Source organism: Nanorana parkeri, unplaced genomic scaffold (genome assembly GCF_000935625.1).
Source record: "Nanorana parkeri isolate BGI_ZX_2015 unplaced genomic scaffold, ASM93562v1 scaffold3088, whole genome shotgun sequence".
Classification (NCBI taxonomy): Eukaryota; Metazoa; Chordata; class Amphibia; order Anura; family Dicroglossidae; genus Nanorana; species Nanorana parkeri.
The window spans coordinates 8,047-25,947 of record NW_017309356.1 but is presented as its reverse complement, the minus strand read 5'-3'; the positions used below and the strand labels follow the sequence as shown (position 1 = coordinate 25,947).

The 17,901-nt window shown below is 39.3% G+C and overlaps 1 protein-coding gene across 1 annotated transcript in view; it reads left to right on the top strand.

Moving 5' to 3' along the window:
• The window catches only part of LOC108802755 (phthiocerol synthesis polyketide synthase type I PpsC-like), a 26,473-nt gene extending 13,900 nt beyond the window's left edge, over positions 1-12,573 (top strand). The window contains 4 exon segments of the mRNA XM_018574609.1: positions 4,439-4,642; positions 7,710-7,891; positions 8,510-9,282; positions 9,348-12,573. Of these exon segments, the coding sequence (XP_018430111.1) occupies positions 4,439-4,642; positions 7,710-7,891; positions 8,510-9,282; positions 9,348-12,573 (4,385 nt within the window).
• The last annotated feature ends 5,328 nt before the right edge of the window (positions 12,574-17,901 follow it).

Sequence of the window (17,901 nt, the reverse complement as noted above, 5' to 3'; positions counted from 1 at the left end):
CCCACTATAGAGAGTCTATGGTGGGCTCTGCAGGGTCACTCTCCGCTGGGGCTCTGCAAGTGGCATAACTAGCAATCACGGGGCCCCATACAAAATTTTGCTATGGGGCCCTGTGATTTCTAGTTACGCCCCTGATTGTCAACATCAAAGTCTTTTATATTTTTCTTCTTGCCCAGCTTTCACATCCATGGAGAGTGACAGAAAATACCATAGCTCAGACAATTCTAATTGTTGTACTTATAAAGACATCAGTACTTTTGAGGATCTTTTCTAGGTCTTTCATATTTTCTCTTCTAAGTGCCAGTCTGAGTCATATTTCTTGACTGCTGGATCCTTTGTTTAAAGAATTGGAGGCAGATGCCGTCTACTATTTCTATCTCTAAAATTGTAGAGTACAATTAACGTGACACTTGTTTCTGTATCATAGAATTCATATGTTTGACAACAAACTGTTTGGAATCCATAATTCGGAGTCTGATCGCATGGATCCACAACACAAATTACTGCTGCGGTGTACATACAGAGCTCTGGAAGATGCTGGTTACTCCATGGAGAGTATCAGTGGAAGCAATACTGGCGTCTACATAGGTAAGCAAAAACCATTTATGGTGCCAACAATATCTTGAGATTTCAGTAGTAATTCAGGTCTGACACACAAGGCAGGACAAAAAACAATGATGTACAAAGTACAGGAATCCACATTGATCAGTTCACATCACCGGTTTTTTTTTTTCATCTTCTGCAGACTGTAAAAAAAAAAAAAAAAAGTCATTTTTGTTCCCCCTAATGTCATTTTGATGCAACGAAATTCGTTATTGGACGAATTCTGTTGCAGCAAAGTTACATTTTTTTATTTTTTACAGTCTGCAGAAGAGGAAAAAAAAAAGCATGAGGTTCCCCCCTAATTCATACCAGACCCTTTAGGTCTGGTAGGAATGTTAAGAGGCACCCCCCAAGTTAAAACAAAAAAAAAAGACCCTTTAGGTCTGGTAGGAATTTTAAGGGGGAACCCCAGCCCCCCAAAATGGGGGGAAAATGTGGGGTCCCCCTAACATTCCTAACAGACCCTTGATCTGAGCACTGGCCCGGCAGGGCAGGAAAGGGGACGATCGAGCGCCCCCCTCCCTGCGCCTTACCAGGTCACGTGCCCTCGGCATTGGGAGGGTGTCTGGTTCTGGGGGTCTGCAGGCAAGGGGGCTTATTTGCATTGGGGTACCCCTTTAATTAAGGGGGTACATAGATGCCGCCCCCCCTTGTGAATGAGTAAGTGTTACTTGTACCCCTACCCATTCACTAAAGGGTTAAAGAAAATAGTTTTTAAAAAGTCCAGACTTTTGCTAAAATCCTTTATTTGAAAAAAAAACAAAGAGACAATTTTTGACTATTTCTTTAATTAACCTCCCTCTGATTATCTCAGTATTTTTTTTTTTTCTATTTTTTACTTTTTAATTTCCCGCCGGTTCCGCCCCTCCTGCGGCACGGGCGCTTGCAAGGGACGGAACCCGAAAGACGGATGTCGGCATCAGCCGGAGGACACAGCGGGGCTCGTATGGACAAGGTAAGTGACGCTACGCTGTAATCCGGAGTGTGGCTCAGGGTTACCGCTTTTGGTACTGAAAATTATCCCCGAGCCACACTCTGGAATACCGCCAGGAAGGTTAAAAAAAAAATTAAAAATAGCTCCATCGATGTAATCCAGTGTCAATCACGATGCACGACACCCGCTGAAATAAAAAAAAAGTCCCGCCGCAGGACGACCGGCCGAACCCGACGAAAACTCGCTGCAAAATGACATTCAGCCCGAAAGTAAACAGAGGGGCAGAGCGAGCCATGACGTCACGGCTCGCTCCGCCCATTTGACATTCTCAGCTGTCAAATGCTACATAGCATTCGGGAACTCCTGAATGCTATTTGTGAACTCCTGAATGCCTCACGGACCCAAATGGCATTCTGGAGTTCACAAACAGCATTCGGGATTTCCCGAATGCTATGTACAGTAGTATTTGACAGCTGAGAATGGCAAATGGGCGGAGCGAACCGTGATGTCACGGCTCACTCCGCCCATCCGTTTATTTAAAGGAATAGTCAAAAATTGACTCTGTACTTTTTAATAACTATTTTATTTAACCCTTTAGTGAATGGGTAGGGGTAAAAGTACCTCTTACTCATTCACAAGGGGGGGGGCGGATTGGGCCAGTGCTCGGATCAAGGGTAGGGTAGTCTGGTAGGAATGTTAGGGGGGGGCGCCTTTCCTGCCTTGCTGGGCCAGTGCTCGGATCAAGGGTAGGGTAGTCTGGTAGGAATGTTAGGGGGGACCCCACATTTTTTCCCCATTTTTCAGGGCTGGGGTTCCCCCTTAAAATTCCTACCAGACCTAAAGTGCATGCATGGTATGGATTTCGGGGGGGAACCCCACGCACCTTTTTTTTTGTTTTAACTTGGGGAGTCCCTCCTAACATTACTACCAGACCTAAAGGGTCTGATGTGAATTGGGGCGGAACTTCGCGGTTTTTTTTTTCCTCTTCTACAAACTAAAAAAAAAAATGTTTTTTTTTCTAATGTCATTTTGCTGCAACGAAATTTCGTCCAACAATCAAAATTTCATCCAGACTACCGCTAACGAATTTCATAATCGGAAATTCGGATTCGTTTGCATTCATTATATCTGTAATTTGGAATTCAGATACCGTACATTCGAATTAGGGCTGGTAATGATTAAAATTTTCGTGTTCGATTAATCAAAATTTTTTTAAATCGAATCGATTAATTTCGATTAATTATAACGCACATACAGATCCAACTACATTGGCCTATACACATACAGCACAGCAATGAAGTAATAAAATGAACTAGGATCACACTAATCCAGCACTTTATTAATCTCACGTGCCCCACTCAATATGTCCGCCGCTTGAGTGGGGCAACACAGAATAATAACGTGCTGGATTAGTGTGATCCTAGTTAATGTTATTACTTCATTGCTGTGCTGTATGTGTATAGGCCAATGCCTTGGCTGGCGCTGTCATCAGCGCCTGACATCCGGTGACATCACGGACATCGACTTGACCGGACTCCTCCCCCTTCCCTTCGTTAGCCGACGGAGCCACTTGGGGAAGGGGGGAGGAGTCCGGTGACGTCGATGTCCATGACGTCACCGGATCGCCGACGGGACTCCCGGAAGCCGGCAGAGAGGGGAGTGTTTTCATTAGCGATCAAAATAATTTTAATCGATCAAAAAATGTTTAACGATTAATCGACAAATTAATCTTTAATTTCCACAGCCCTAATTCGAATGTCCGAATTTCCATCCGAATTGATTCGGAACGAAACGGATCGCACATGTCTAGATTTCAGTAGTAATTCAGGTCTGACACACAATGCAGGACAAAGAACAATGATGTACAAAGTAGAGGAATCCATGTTGACCAAACCAGGGTTCACATCACTGGTGGATGACTTCTCCTGCCTAGAAATAATGCTGTTGGTACTTTGATGTATGCTTTATTGAATAAAAGGAACACAACATATTGTTGGTTTCATAAACTCTCACAGTGATATCAAACAGCCATGCTAATGATTTAAAGATCCACTAACAATCTTTCATCAGCAACAAATAAGATCTTATATCTCTTGGAGTTTTCATCTGTGAGATTGTTGCATCTAGGTTGCCAACTTTAACTATTATTGATTAAATTTAATATATATAGCATTATTGAGAATGTAGCAAAAGAGTAGGAGTCTTTCTCTGTATTAGTAGGAATGGCACATGGTGGGAGAGTGGGTTGAGTTAGACCAATGAGTATTTGAACCCAACAGCTTTTATCTAAAATTGCAATATGAGGTTGGAGAGGACTTGTGTGTGTCTTATCCATTCAGTTATCTATGTCTGACTACTGGCGATTTTATAAGCCTGGTCTCTCCACATTTTTCAGTCTTGTACTACTTCTTAAGCTGGCCACAGACCTTATAACCATCGCAAGACTTTTGTCTTGCGATGCTTGTAAGGTAATTTAAAAAAACGTACGTTCTGCCCATCTTGGTCAGGCAGATCGTACTTGCGATAATCGCAAGCCCGCCCTGCTGAGGGGCGGGCTTCAGATGACCGCAATGCTGAACAGGCAGTGTGCGCTTGCGCACATCGGCCCGTGCGGCATTCATCTTACGATCATGCTATAAACCATGCTACAAAATTGTACGATTCGACGAATCGTACGATGCGCGAAAGACAAAAGTCGTGCGACCGTACAGTAGAAATGGTCGCACTCCTTCCACACACCTTGCGATAATCGTACGATCGCGGGATTTCCCGCTATTATCGTAAGATTTTATAGTTGTCTCACGTCCCAGCTGGTGTCATTATTGATGGTGTCTAACCATTGTGTTCTTTGGCGGATTTTAGAAGATTTGTGTTTGAGTATCTCTGTCCTTTATTTTGCAGGTATCATGAACAAAGATTCCGAATTTATATACAATAATTCTCCTGAAAACATCAATCACTTCAATGGAACTGGCACATCAATGAGCATAGCAGCAAACAGGATATCATTTCAATTCAATCTGACTGGGCCTTCTCTGTCACTGGATACTGCCTGTTCTTCCTCGCTCGTGGCACTGCATTTAGCATGCCAAGCCATCAGACAAGGTACTAATTGGTGTCAAACCAGAACTCTTATAAAATGGTCTGTAAAGCTGCCTTAAGACACAATAAAACAACTTGTTGTACAGTGTTTGATATTTTAACAAATATGTCCATGATCATACCAGACAGTATCTGTTATTTTTATCCAACTGACTGTAGAAAAAGGTAGGGACAGCTCACCTACTGTAGAGCACATGTTATCTATGTGAAACGCCAAGTGCATTGGTCTGAGTCACTCCTACACATTTGATTGTAATCAATACTGAAATGACCAGCTCTCCAGCCAGTCCAATGGAAAGTCATATTTTATTAGGGGAGATAATGCTTAAAAAACTGTACTCAGTTGTTTCACTGACCCTACAGAGCACAGTACTGATGTAGGGGTTGACCAGAGAAACCACTGAGCACCGCGAGTTACGTGCTTCAGAAAGTGTCTGTTTCTGAAGAAATTTCACCTGGTGATTTTATTTCATTGGACTGTCATTTGTTGATGCGAGCAGCAGAAGAAATAGATATTGACTTGCTTCTTTGCAGGTACTTCTTTTCTTTCAGCAAGTCTCCTTAAAAATCTCCTCAAAAGGTCAAACATGCCAAACTTATGTGTTTCTGCTGACTTTTACCCGATGTCAGTGAATACAAAGTAAACACATTGCTTCACTTTAGTAAACTTGTAGTTTAACACTAAGCTCATTTTCTCCCCTAGCATTTGAAATATCTAATATCTATCTAAGTACTATCCCAACGTGTGACATATAATAACATATTTTTTGCAGCAATGCAGTACATTTAGCAATCTAAATGTACACTACGTTTTTTTAATCTGCAATGCAATGCACAGTGTGGTGCGGCCAGGGCCGGGCTTAGGCCTTTAGGCGCACTGTGCGAGAAAGCTTTACAGTGCTCCTCAGTGACCACACCCCTCAGTGGCCACACCCTTTAGTGGCCACACCCCCAGTAACCACACCCATTTTCCCTCAATATCCGCACCACCTATTTTGTTAATAAAAGTTTTATTCAAAGGTATTAAACTTGTAGACACAATATAAGTATTCTTATCAAATAAAACAACAGGAGGCAAACAATAAATGTCAAATTAAAATAGAGTCTATAAAAATAAAGTGTCAGGATGTCATGCCGATCCCTTTTTTCAAGTAAGTATATCTAGAAAAGTAAAAATAGAAAACAGAACACAAAACCTAGACTACATGTAAAATTAATGAATTACTATATGTCCAAATATACGAAAAATGTATTCAGGCACATAATAATTTGTTTGAGAATGTGCGACGGTCATGTTGTCCACCGGCGTGTTCTGTGAATGCGTGCCATCATCTTGGAGGTGGGGAGCATGGTGTTACATGACGCCATGCATGCGTGGCATCAGGTGACGTCACACATTGATATTGGCCCCACCATCTTGGTGTATACCTAGATACACACCAAGATGGCGACACCCAACACGTGCGGTGTTATATGACATCATGCGCCCCGCCTCCAGAACACGCCAAGTCCAATGCTATTTTGGCTGAATCCAAAATAGCATAAAAATTTGTTTCTAGTTTTCGTTCATTTCATCTGAAATTAATTTGTAGTCTTTGCACAAGTCTAATAATAAGTGTGTGTGTGGAAGGGGGGGTGAAGGGGGGGGCTGAACAAAGATCAGGAGTGAACCATTGCAGCATCTGCACCAAAAGACCCATCAGAGATCACTCAAATGCGCAAGTAGCCTAAAGGCATTTGACACTGTATCAGGAGGGCATGCTGACAAATTGTTAATAACACTGTTGCTGGAGTGAAATTGATTGCTGGTTGTACTATTGAGCCTGTGGACTTTATGCTGTGAAGGGGATTGCCATCCCAGCCTGTGTCTCTGTTTCCACAATCCTGCAAAGGACTGTTAACTTGTTCACTGCTGATTACCACCTGCTGGACATCCCAGCCTGTGTCTCTGTTTCCACAATCCTGCAAAGGACTGTTAACTTGTTCACTGCCGATTACCAGCTGCTGGAGCTATACCTATGCACTGTGATTGTTAAAGCTTGATCAGGGGAGTTATTCACTGTTAGGAAGCATTACCAACCAGTTGCTGGAACTTGAATTGACCAGTACCTCCAACCAAACACCCGAGTGACTTAACCCTGCTGTAGTGACGTTGTGTGATCTTTGGCGGCCCCACAGCTCGCACACCCCTAAGGCCGGCCATGGGTGTGGCTTCACATTAGCCCACTTCACATTAGAGCCCCCTCCTTTCATATCAGAGTCCCCCTTCACATCACAAGCTTTGCTTCACATAAGAAGCACCTCCCTTTCACATCAGAAGCCCTTTTCATATCAAAAGCTCTCACTTCACATCAGGAGGAGTGCAAGGCACCCCTGAGGAAGCCAGAAGTTGAGAAAGGTTGACATAACATAAAGCATGGGGTTTACTGACTATTGTCAGAAGAAAAAAACAAAATACACAGTTAAAACACATAATGAGGAGCTGTCTTACTTGCTGACTGATTTTTTACTCCTGATACAATTTAACCACTTCACTGCAGGGTCATTTTTTATGTTTTTCGCACACATATTAAAATCTGCATCTTTGGCAAAAATTACTTACGGTAAATCCCACCACCCAAAAATATATTTGGCATTGCATATTTTGAGAAAGCTGAGGCTCAGTAAAATAAAAAGATGGTAGCTGCACTATTTCTACTACTGTTTATCAAATCTATATTTTCAGTGCACACAAACACGGTATACTATGTATTTTTTGTACAAATAAAAGATGAGGTTGTGTCTAGTAAATAGATAGCAAATATGCCAAGCCTCAAATCTAAGTGCATCTGTAAAACTCTGCGAGTCCTGTAAAGGTGAATGGGCAGCACAGATCACTTTTACTACTGTGTAACAGTAAGCTTGTCTTAACTACTTCAAAGCCTGGACGTAAGGAATCCAAAATGCTGAAGGGCTTAATTAACAGTTTAAAATTGTTTCAGAGTGAAAGACTTGTGAAATACATATCCTTAGAGCCAGACTTGTACTTTATTTCATTACAACCCCTGAAAATGTTTTTTTCCTTTCACAGGAGATTGCGAGTTGGCAATATGTGGTGGTGTCAGCTGTATCTTAGATCCTCGTATCTATGTTGCTCTCAGTAAGGCAAAAATGATTTCTCCTGAGGGAACAAGTAAACCGTTTTCCAAAAAGGCAGATGGTTATGGAAGAGGAGAAGGATGTGGAATTGTGGTTCTTAAACCATTAAAACAGGTAAAATGTATTTTCATCAGCATATCCTGTTCAGCGGTTCAAGCATATGTTCTTTAAACCATCATAGCTAATTATAGTCTGATATTTCTCAGCACCGTTAACCTAGTAGAAATAATTGTTCTTTAATGAACATAACACTTGTAGAATGCTTTATACAAACTAGCAGCACTGCCATATATATTTTAGGGAACATTAAGATGACAAAGATGGCAAGCTATAAATTAATATATACAGTATCTTTTTAATAGGAGAATTTTGAAGCCAGCAGGTAGAGACAGGCAATGGGAAAGGCAGGAAAAGGTTTTAGATAGTGTTCTCCTGTAAGTTTGACCTAATAGTTTTTTAGAAATTATCCAGGAACTAAACATTAAAAAAGCACTGGAATGTAGTAAAATAAGACCACTTTGAGATCGAAATGGTGAATTAAAATTAATCTATGTCTTGAAAAAAATCTAGGGTACGCAAGAAATATATGAAATCCTTACCTTACTTCACCATACAAGATGTTACACATATAATTTGCCTTAAAAAACAGGCATCCATTTTCCTTCATTACATTATTTCCACAGGTTCTTTTCATTTATTAATTAAGAACATGTTTTTGTTTCTGTTTTACAGGCTAAAGAAGATTACAGCAAAATCTGGGGAGTCATATGTGCAAGTTCAATTAACCAAGATGGGCGATCCGTAACACCAATTACCAAACCATCTCAAGAGCAGCAGGAAAGGCTCTTAAGTCGTATCTACACAACTATAGATCCATGTTCAATACAATATCTTGAAGCTCATGGCACTGGAACACCTGTTGGGGACCCAATAGAAGCCACCAGTATAGGAAATACCATTGGGAAAAAACGTCCAAGTAAAATGAAACCCTTAAAGATTGGATCAGTTAAAGGAAACATTGGACACACAGAATCAGCTGCCGGGATGGCTGGGTTGATAAAGGTTCTGTTTATGATGCACCATGAAGTGATTCCCCCTTCTTTACATTATTCTAAAGAACTTGGAATTAAACAAATTGAAGAATCCAAACTAGTTGTTCCAACAGCTCCTGAAAAATGGCATGAAGATGTAAAATTTGGAAGGATGGCTGGCATTAACTGCTTTGGATTTGGAGGAACTAATTCTCATGTAGTTGTCAAACAATAAAAAGAGCATAACTCCAAATATGACTCCAAAAGACCTTCTGAAATATTAATTCTCTCAGCAGCCTCCAGCAAATCACTTCAGCTAAGCATTGAAGACATAAAGCAAGAGCTGAGCAAAATGCCATCATCAATATCTCTGGAGAATCTAGTCTATCCTGCTGCCTGCAGAAGAAGTCATCTTAATTTAAAATACAGAGCAGCATTTCTGGCATCTTCCTTACTATACAACAACAAGACCAAGTCATTCATTTTGAAATTCTGACATCACATGTTTATGCAACTGGGTATGTGACACAAAACAACAGTGGAATAGACAGTGACAAAAGAATTTACATTCAGCATATTGTCAAGAGATGTCAAACTGTTTTAAAAACGGATGATGTGTATGAATTACTATCCAACTTTGGATTTGAGTATGGGAAAGTCTACAAACAGCTGTGTGATGTTCACTATGGGGAAGAGCTGAATGAAGGGATTGCTAAGATTAAAACTGAAGAAATCAAAGAAACAATGTATGAATACCACATGCATCCAGTGATTTTAGACTGTTTCTTTCAAATGGTTGGTTGTGTGGTTGGTTCTAGAATAAAGGAACCTGCAGCAATTTTTCCATCTTCTATAGGAAGCTTGAGGATTCTCCAACCTCTTCAAGAAGAAATGGTGATCTACATAAAAGTACTAAGAATCACAGAAAGTTACATTGAAGTCTGTGGATGTTTTGCTGATAACAATGGTTTAGTGTTAGCAGAGATAGAAAATGCCAGGATGGAAAGCATAAAACAAGCTGTGAGAACACAAGCTAATTACTTTTTCCATATTAATTGGACAGAGAGACCAAGCTTGAAGAATGCATCAAATGAGAAGCCAAGCATGCTGATATATGCAGATAACTCAGGAGTAAGTCAGCAATTATCAGCCTACCTACATGAGGAAGTGAACTACAATAACTTTAGCAGCTGGGATTCAGACATCCAGTTACACAAATTACTCAGCAGTGAGTCTAAAGATGTTGTATTTATGTGGGGGATCCATAGGCTCAGCGATACAATTCCAAATAATCCCACACAATATCTATCAAAATGCTGTGAGGTCTACCGACAATTGATTTTGGCAGTAAGACAGAAAGGCTCTGAAGCATGTATCAAGACAGTCACATTCAGAACAACAGAAAGCACCGTAGATCACATTAATCCTGGCTTTGTTTTTGCTGGGATGACAAGAGCTTGCACTCTTGAATTGCCTAACATTACCTTTCAGTTGATCGATATTGGCTCTTCAAGTCCTCAAGATGTGGCAGCACTTGCTCAAGTTCTCCTTCATTACAAACCCAATGATCATCCGGAGGTAAGGATAAAAGAAGGCTGTATTTACACAGGTGAAATTGTATACACAGACACTGAGAAGAGTGCACAACTATCAGCACCCTTAGAGCAGCCAGACAATTTTACCTTGTGCACTTCAGATATTCATGCTATGACTGATCTTTCTGCTGAACCAAATAATTCCGAACTCAATGAGCTCTCAAGCAAAGATGTAGAGATTAGAATTAACAAAATAGGTGCCCACACTAAAGACTATTTTCCAGTCAGTCTTTCTAGCTGGCAATATGGAAACACATTGTACTGGAATGGTGTGGCTTCTGATAAACATAAGTTAGTTGCTCTGGATTTTGCAGGAACTGTAACAGCCGTTGGAAAAGATGTCCGCAAAATTCAAGTTGGGGATAGAGTTGCTTCATGTTATCCAACAGTTGCAAATTCCACAGTGAGGCTGCCAGAGAGTGTTTGCTGTTTAATTAAGACGTTTCCAGTGCTAAGAGAATCACCTTTTGTTTCACTATTTGTCTTAGCCTGGGAAATTTTACATAACCGACTACCAGGTGCAAAAAACAAATCTAAACTGACAATTGTAACAACAGAAGAAAAGTCAGTTTTCGGTACAATTTTATCAAAAGCAGCAAAACAGAGAGGCTGGGAAACCACAATATCTCCAGGAAGTACAGCTAATAGCAAACAGTGCAGTGCCATGATTATACTTCCTACATCAGAAGTAATCTCGGGAGAAGACCTTGCTCAGCTTTCCGAACTTAAAGATATGGTATTCATATGTGACCAGAAGAAATCTACACAATTCCACAGTTTAGCAATCAACTGTAGACATAACATTCACATACACATACTAGACCTTGCAACTGTTTTCCAAAGAGCATACCTACAAAAGTATGCCAAAGATATCTACAAATGGCTCCCATCACTGTTGTCAGACATTTCTCTCATCCTTCCAAAATCCATAATTCAGCCTTCTAACAGCAAATCTAATTTGAACAATGCGATGTCCAGCTATTTTAATGCACAATCCTTACCGCTCATTGAGTTAGACAAAAACACAATTGCAAAGATACCAATGTCTGTCTCTGATGCCGTTCTTTTTAGGCACAATGCTGTTTACATTGTGGCAGGTGGACTGACTGGCTTGGGATTTGAAACAGTCAAATTTATTCTAAACAATGGAGGTGGCCACATTGTGATTCTCTCAAGAAGAAACCCAAATACTGAAATGAAACAACAAATAGCCAAAGCAATGAGTGAAAAAGAGAACACTAAGATAAAAACACTACCATGTGATATAGGCCATTATGCTGAGGTGAAGAAAGCTATTGATTCAATACAAAAGATCTTCCCAAATATTCCAATCAAAGGTGTCTTTCACAGTGCTGTTGTTCTGCATGATGGCATGTTGGAGAAGTTAAATTTGTCACTCTTTGAGAAGGTCCTGAGCCCAAAAGTTGATGGAGCTGTCAATCTCCACTGTGCCACATTAAACAAAAAACTGGATTATTTTGTATGTTATTCATCTGTTGCTTCATTTCTTGGAAACTTTGAACAAGCTAATTATGCTGCTGCCAACTCCTTTCTGGACATTTTCTGCCAATACAGAAGAAATCTTGGTCTTCCTGCCCAATCAATTAATTGGGGAGCTCTGAATATTGGGGTGTTATTGGATCAACCACAGGTTCTTAACATTTTGCAAGCAGGAGGACTACTTCTTTTAAATGTACCAGAAATTCATGAATACCTGAAGAAATGTCTTTTACTAAACAATACTCAGCAAGCAATAGTCAAGTTTGATTTTAAATTGATCCATGACAGCCGGGCTTCACGCATCCCAGGTATGAAGAGGAGATTGTTCAGTTTGGTGAATGAATATGTGAACAATTTGGATGACAAAAACCAAATAAAGCGATCCAAAGTTAATACACAAAAATCAGAGGATTACATTTTGTTATTAGTAAGTGAACTCACAATTGTCACTTTAAGTGACATCACAATGGGTAGCCTTCTGAGTTCTTTAGGAATTGACTCTATGTTGGCAATTACATTACAGCAACGTATCTTTAATGAGAAAGGAGTAAATGTTCCTCTTGTCAAACTACTGGATCCCAACACAACCATTTTAGATGTGGTCTCATGGATTAAAGGAAACTCTTCAGATGAAGAAAAGTTGGTGGAGAACATAAAAACGGACACTTAGCTGTAAAAACATTCATTTATTCATTCCTTATTCTATGCAAAACCAAAAAAGTTTAGGCTTTAGATATACTTTAACTTTATGCCAAAGAGATTTGGCAGAACTGAATGAAGCCACAAATATGAAATACACTGAGCTAAAAAAACATACCCAGGAAAATCCCTACAATCAAAAAACAGTAAGGCACTTTGTATTCTTAGAAGACCTATGTTTATCTATACATGTGAAAACATTATATTTGAGTTTATTTTTTGTATATTTTTACAAATGCAATTATGATCTCACAGACAGAGGACTCAATGTTGCTGTATGTACAAAGAACTTAAAGACCTCATGCACATAGCTGGAAATAGCTGTACAGGGTACAGATTGGGCATATTTGTCTACCTGGTAATCACTGGTGTGGTGCACAGCTGCTTGCAGTCAGCCTGTAGAAATAAATAACGGGCTGGCTAAAGTCGCGTCAGTACGGGTATATATGCAAATCCTATTGCTTACATGTGTACCGGGACTTATCCATTCCCCTGAATGTAGAGGGTCTGAGTTTGGAGTAGTGTGAAAGTCCCAGTGTGCATGCAAACAATGGGGGGAAAATGTACCGTATATACTCGAGTATAAGCCGTCCCAACGAGCCTCCTAATCCAAAACCACACACTGAAAACGCAGAACGAGCAGCGGCCATATCGGAGTAGATCTTCGTATACACCAAGATGGCGGCGCCCTCATGTTCGAGAGCTGCCATTTTGGTGTACACCTAGATCTACTTCAAAATGGCGGTGCGCATGCGCTCGTTCAGCATGTGACGTCACATGCTCCAAGATGGAGGCGGACATGCGCAATACACGCTGGCGGCCAATATGGCAACCGGCGTGTTCTCAAAGCGAATGCCCGAATATCGTTTTAGTATATTCGGGCATACATTAAATTTATTATTTTTGGATTCGGACGGACCGCCGAATCAACTGATTTTCATTGATTTGCAGGTTTGTACGAATCCGAATGGGGATATCTTGTCAACAGCACAATGAGGATGAATTTCTCTAACAGGGCCACAGACAGCAATAAAATCCTACAAGGATTTTTAACCTTTCACCTATCCAAAACATAAAAAAAGTTGTTGGCTTTATATACAAGTTAACATAATATAAACTCTTTGTGATTAGAGATAATAATGGAAGATTTATCTTATAACAAAAATGAAAAGGCCATATGTTTAAAAACATTTTCAATCACAGGGCCATGTGAATTGTAAATGTAATGTAATATTTAAAAGGTGTGTGTATATATATCCTGGCAAGGAGCAATCAATGGAACGAAATATTAGTGGTGGACATATCCTAATACCGTAAAGCAACTTTAAGCATTTAAGTTTTTTATTAATATTAATGACTCTGACAGCATACAGTGTGTGCCTGAGGTCATCAAATTTAAGTTTTAACTAAATGGGCAGCGCTACTCTTCCCAACACATCTACAACAATGCCAATCAAATCATTGAGGTGTTTAAACTAAAGCTGCTGCGATATAGATCCTTACGGTCTAACAGATGAATGTAAATCAATACACAGCGCTAATCAATCTAAAGTGAAAACATGTGCATATATATATTTATCGATTTATAGTGACTACCATAAGTGGTCCAAGAGCATAAGTGTAATATCTATACAAGTATATAACGCTAAAATAAAATCGCGTATACACTAGTGCTGAAATAAGTGACAAAAATTAGTGTGAACAAAATATAATTGTGTGAACAAATCTCATGGATTAAAGGAAACTCTTCAGATGAAGAAAAGTTGGTGGAGAACATAAAAACGGACACTTAGCTGTAAAAACATTCATTTATTCATTCCTTATTCTATGCAAAACCAAAAAAGTTTAGGCTTTAGATATACTTTAACTTTATGCCAAAGAGATTTGGCAGAACTGAATGAAGCCACAAATATGAAATACACTGAGCTAAAAAAACATACCCAGGAAAATCCCTACAATCAAAAAACAGTAAGGCACTTTGTATTCTTAGAAGACCTATGTTTATCTATACATGTGAAAACATTATATTTGAGTTTATTTTTTGTATATTTTTACAAATGCAATTATGATCTCACAGACAAAGGACTCAATGTTGCTGTATGTACAAAGAACTTAAAGACCTCATGCACATAGCTGGAAATAGCTGTACAGGGTACAGATTGGGCATATTTGTCTACCTGGTAATCACTGGTGTGGTGCACAGCTGCTTGCAGTCAGCCTGTAGAAATAAATAACGGGCTGGCTAAAGTCGCGTCAGTACGGGTATATATGCAAATCCTATTGCTTACATGTGTACCGGGACTTATCCATTCCCCTGAATGTAGAGGGTCTGAGTTTGGAGTAGTGTGAAAGTCCCAGTGTGCATGCAAACAATGGGGGGAAAATGTACCGTATATACTCGAGTATAAGCCGTCCCAACGAGCCTCCTAATCCAAAACCACACACTGAAAACGCAGAACGAGCAGCGGCCATATCGGAGTAGATCTTCGTATACACCAAGATGGCGGCGCCCTCATGTTCGAGAGCTGCCATTTTGGTGTACACCTAGATCTACTTCAAAATGGCGGTGCGCATGCGCTCGTTCAGCATGTGACGTCACATGCTCCAAGATGGAGGCGGACATGCGCAATACACGCTGGCGGCCAATATGGCAACCGGCGTGTTCTCAAAGCGAATGCCCGAATATCGTTTTAGTATATTCGGGCATACATTAAATTTATTATTTTTGGATTCGGACGGACCGCCGAATCAACTGATTTTCATTGATTTGCAGGTTTGTACGAATCCGAATGGGGATATCTTGTCAACAGCACAATGAGGATGAATTTCTCTAACAGGGCCACAGACAGCAATAAAATCCTACAAGGATTTTTAACCTTTCACCTATCCAAAACATAAAAAAAGTTGTTGGCTTTATATACAAGTTAACATAATATAAACTCTTTGTGATTAGAGATAATAATGGAAGATTTATCTTATAACAAAAATGAAAAGGCCATATGTTTAAAAACATTTTCAATCACAGGGCCATGTGAATTGTAAATGTAATGTAATATTTAAAAGGTGTGTGTATATATATCCTGGCAAGGAGCAATCAATGGAACGAAATATTAGTGGTGGACATATCCTAATACCGTAAAGCAACTTTAAGCATTTAAGTTTTTTATTAATATTAATGACTCTGACAGCATACAGTGTGTGCCTGAGGTCATCAAATTTAAGTTTTAACTAAATGGGCAGCGCTACTCTTCCCAACACATCTACAACAATGCCAATCAAATCATTGAGGTGTTTAAACTAAAGCTGCTGCGATATAGATCCTTACGGTCTAACAGATGAATGTAAATCAATACACAGCGCTAATCAATCTAAAGTGAAAACATGTGCATATATATATTTATCGATTTATAGTGACTACCATAAGTGGTCCAAGAGCATAAGTGTAATATCTATACAAGTATATAACGCTAAAATAAAATCGCGTATACACTAGTGCTGAAATAAGTGACAAAAATTAGTGTGAACAAAATATAATTGTGTGAACAAACTAAGAATGAATGTTTATGATTGTAAATATTTCTGTGATCAAAAAAATATCTTATTTTGAAAATATCTTATTTAAAACTATAAGTGACGTGGTCTCCGTGATTGGTTTGTGTGAACTTCAAAACAAAAATTTTCTTTTTTATGTGAAATTTGTTAATAAAACAGTTATGCAATAATCAAAAGTCTCTATATTATTTATCAGTCCATTCCAAGTGAGAAAATAAAGTAATAAAATGTTCAGATTATTCGGTGATGTACACTTAGTCCTTATTCTGGGGAGTGTATTGAGATCAATACCATTCCCCTCAAAGTGTGTACTCACCCCAGGTATCCGGCTGTAACAGACAGCCCCACACGTTTGTATTTCCCGGAGCGGAATAGTTCAGTATGTTTTGTCGGCATGCTCCCCTGAGGACGTCGTTGGTGATGAAACGCGTAGGGGCGGGTCATTTCATACCATACCTGATAGGTGGTGAACCGGTCGGACTTGTTTTATTGCTTCCTGTTTTAAGAAATTCAAATATACGAATAAACCACCTTTTACTACACTATGAAGGGCCTCTGTCTGTTTTTTACATGAGAGAATGGATATGCTCTAATTGGAAAATCGAGTGTGGAGAAATTGCCGACAAAACAAACATATTAACAAATTTCACATACAAAAGACAATTTTTGTTTTGAAGTTCACACAAACTAATCACGGAGACCACGTCACTTATAGTTTTAAATAAGATATTTTCAAAATAAGATATTTTTTTGATCACAGAAATATTTACAATCATAAACATTCATTCTTAGTTTGTTCACACAATTATATTTTGTTCACACTAATTTTTGTCACTTATTTCAGCACTAGTGTATACGCGATTTTATTTTAGCGTTATATACTTGTATAGATATAACACTTATGCTCTTGGACCACTTATGGTAGTCACTATAAATCGATAAATATATATGCACATGTTTTCACTTTAGATTGATTAGCGCTGTGTATTGATTTACATTCATCAAATTAAGTGTTGCATTAGGCGAACCTAACCTCTTTTGCTTGGTCGGGACATTGATTTTAATACAGATCATTTTTTATTATTGATGTAACCAATAAAACAAACATATATCTGGCTTATTTGTGTCTGAGTTGCTTCCTTTCACACACTGCTAAGCAGTTAACCCTATATACGTATGTAACATTACAGGTACTTGTCTAACTTGGAGTGACATATTCCTTTATCTGGTCTCAGTGTCTACTTTGTGGTGCAAGATTATTTTAGGTGCCCATGTCATCTACCCAGGTGCCCATGTCATCTGCTGTATGTATGTGTATATATACAGTATATATACTGCATACACATTCATTTTATGCAAAAATAAAAAATCCTGGTATGTGAAATATCTACTGCTGGCTGATACATCAGCACAGTGCATATGATCTGGCAGGAGGAACCACAATGTGTAGTGGAGGAGAGAAGGTATTCTATCCACCATCAGGGTAAAATTCTTGCAGTGACTGGGTGGTAGTGAAGCTGGAAAGGTAAGAATATTTACAGGTTTGGCATTATACACAAGTGGCCCTACACTGACAGAGTCAGTTTAATTTGGATAAACATGAAATCATATTTCCTTTTTTTATATAAGCTTGAGGCACAGCAGATATTCTAGAATAGCAGCCATTTTACAGGAACAGATTACTGCCAAAAATAAAAGTACCAAATGTGTATGCTTTTCTCAGCAGTCTGCCACTGTGTTGTATGAA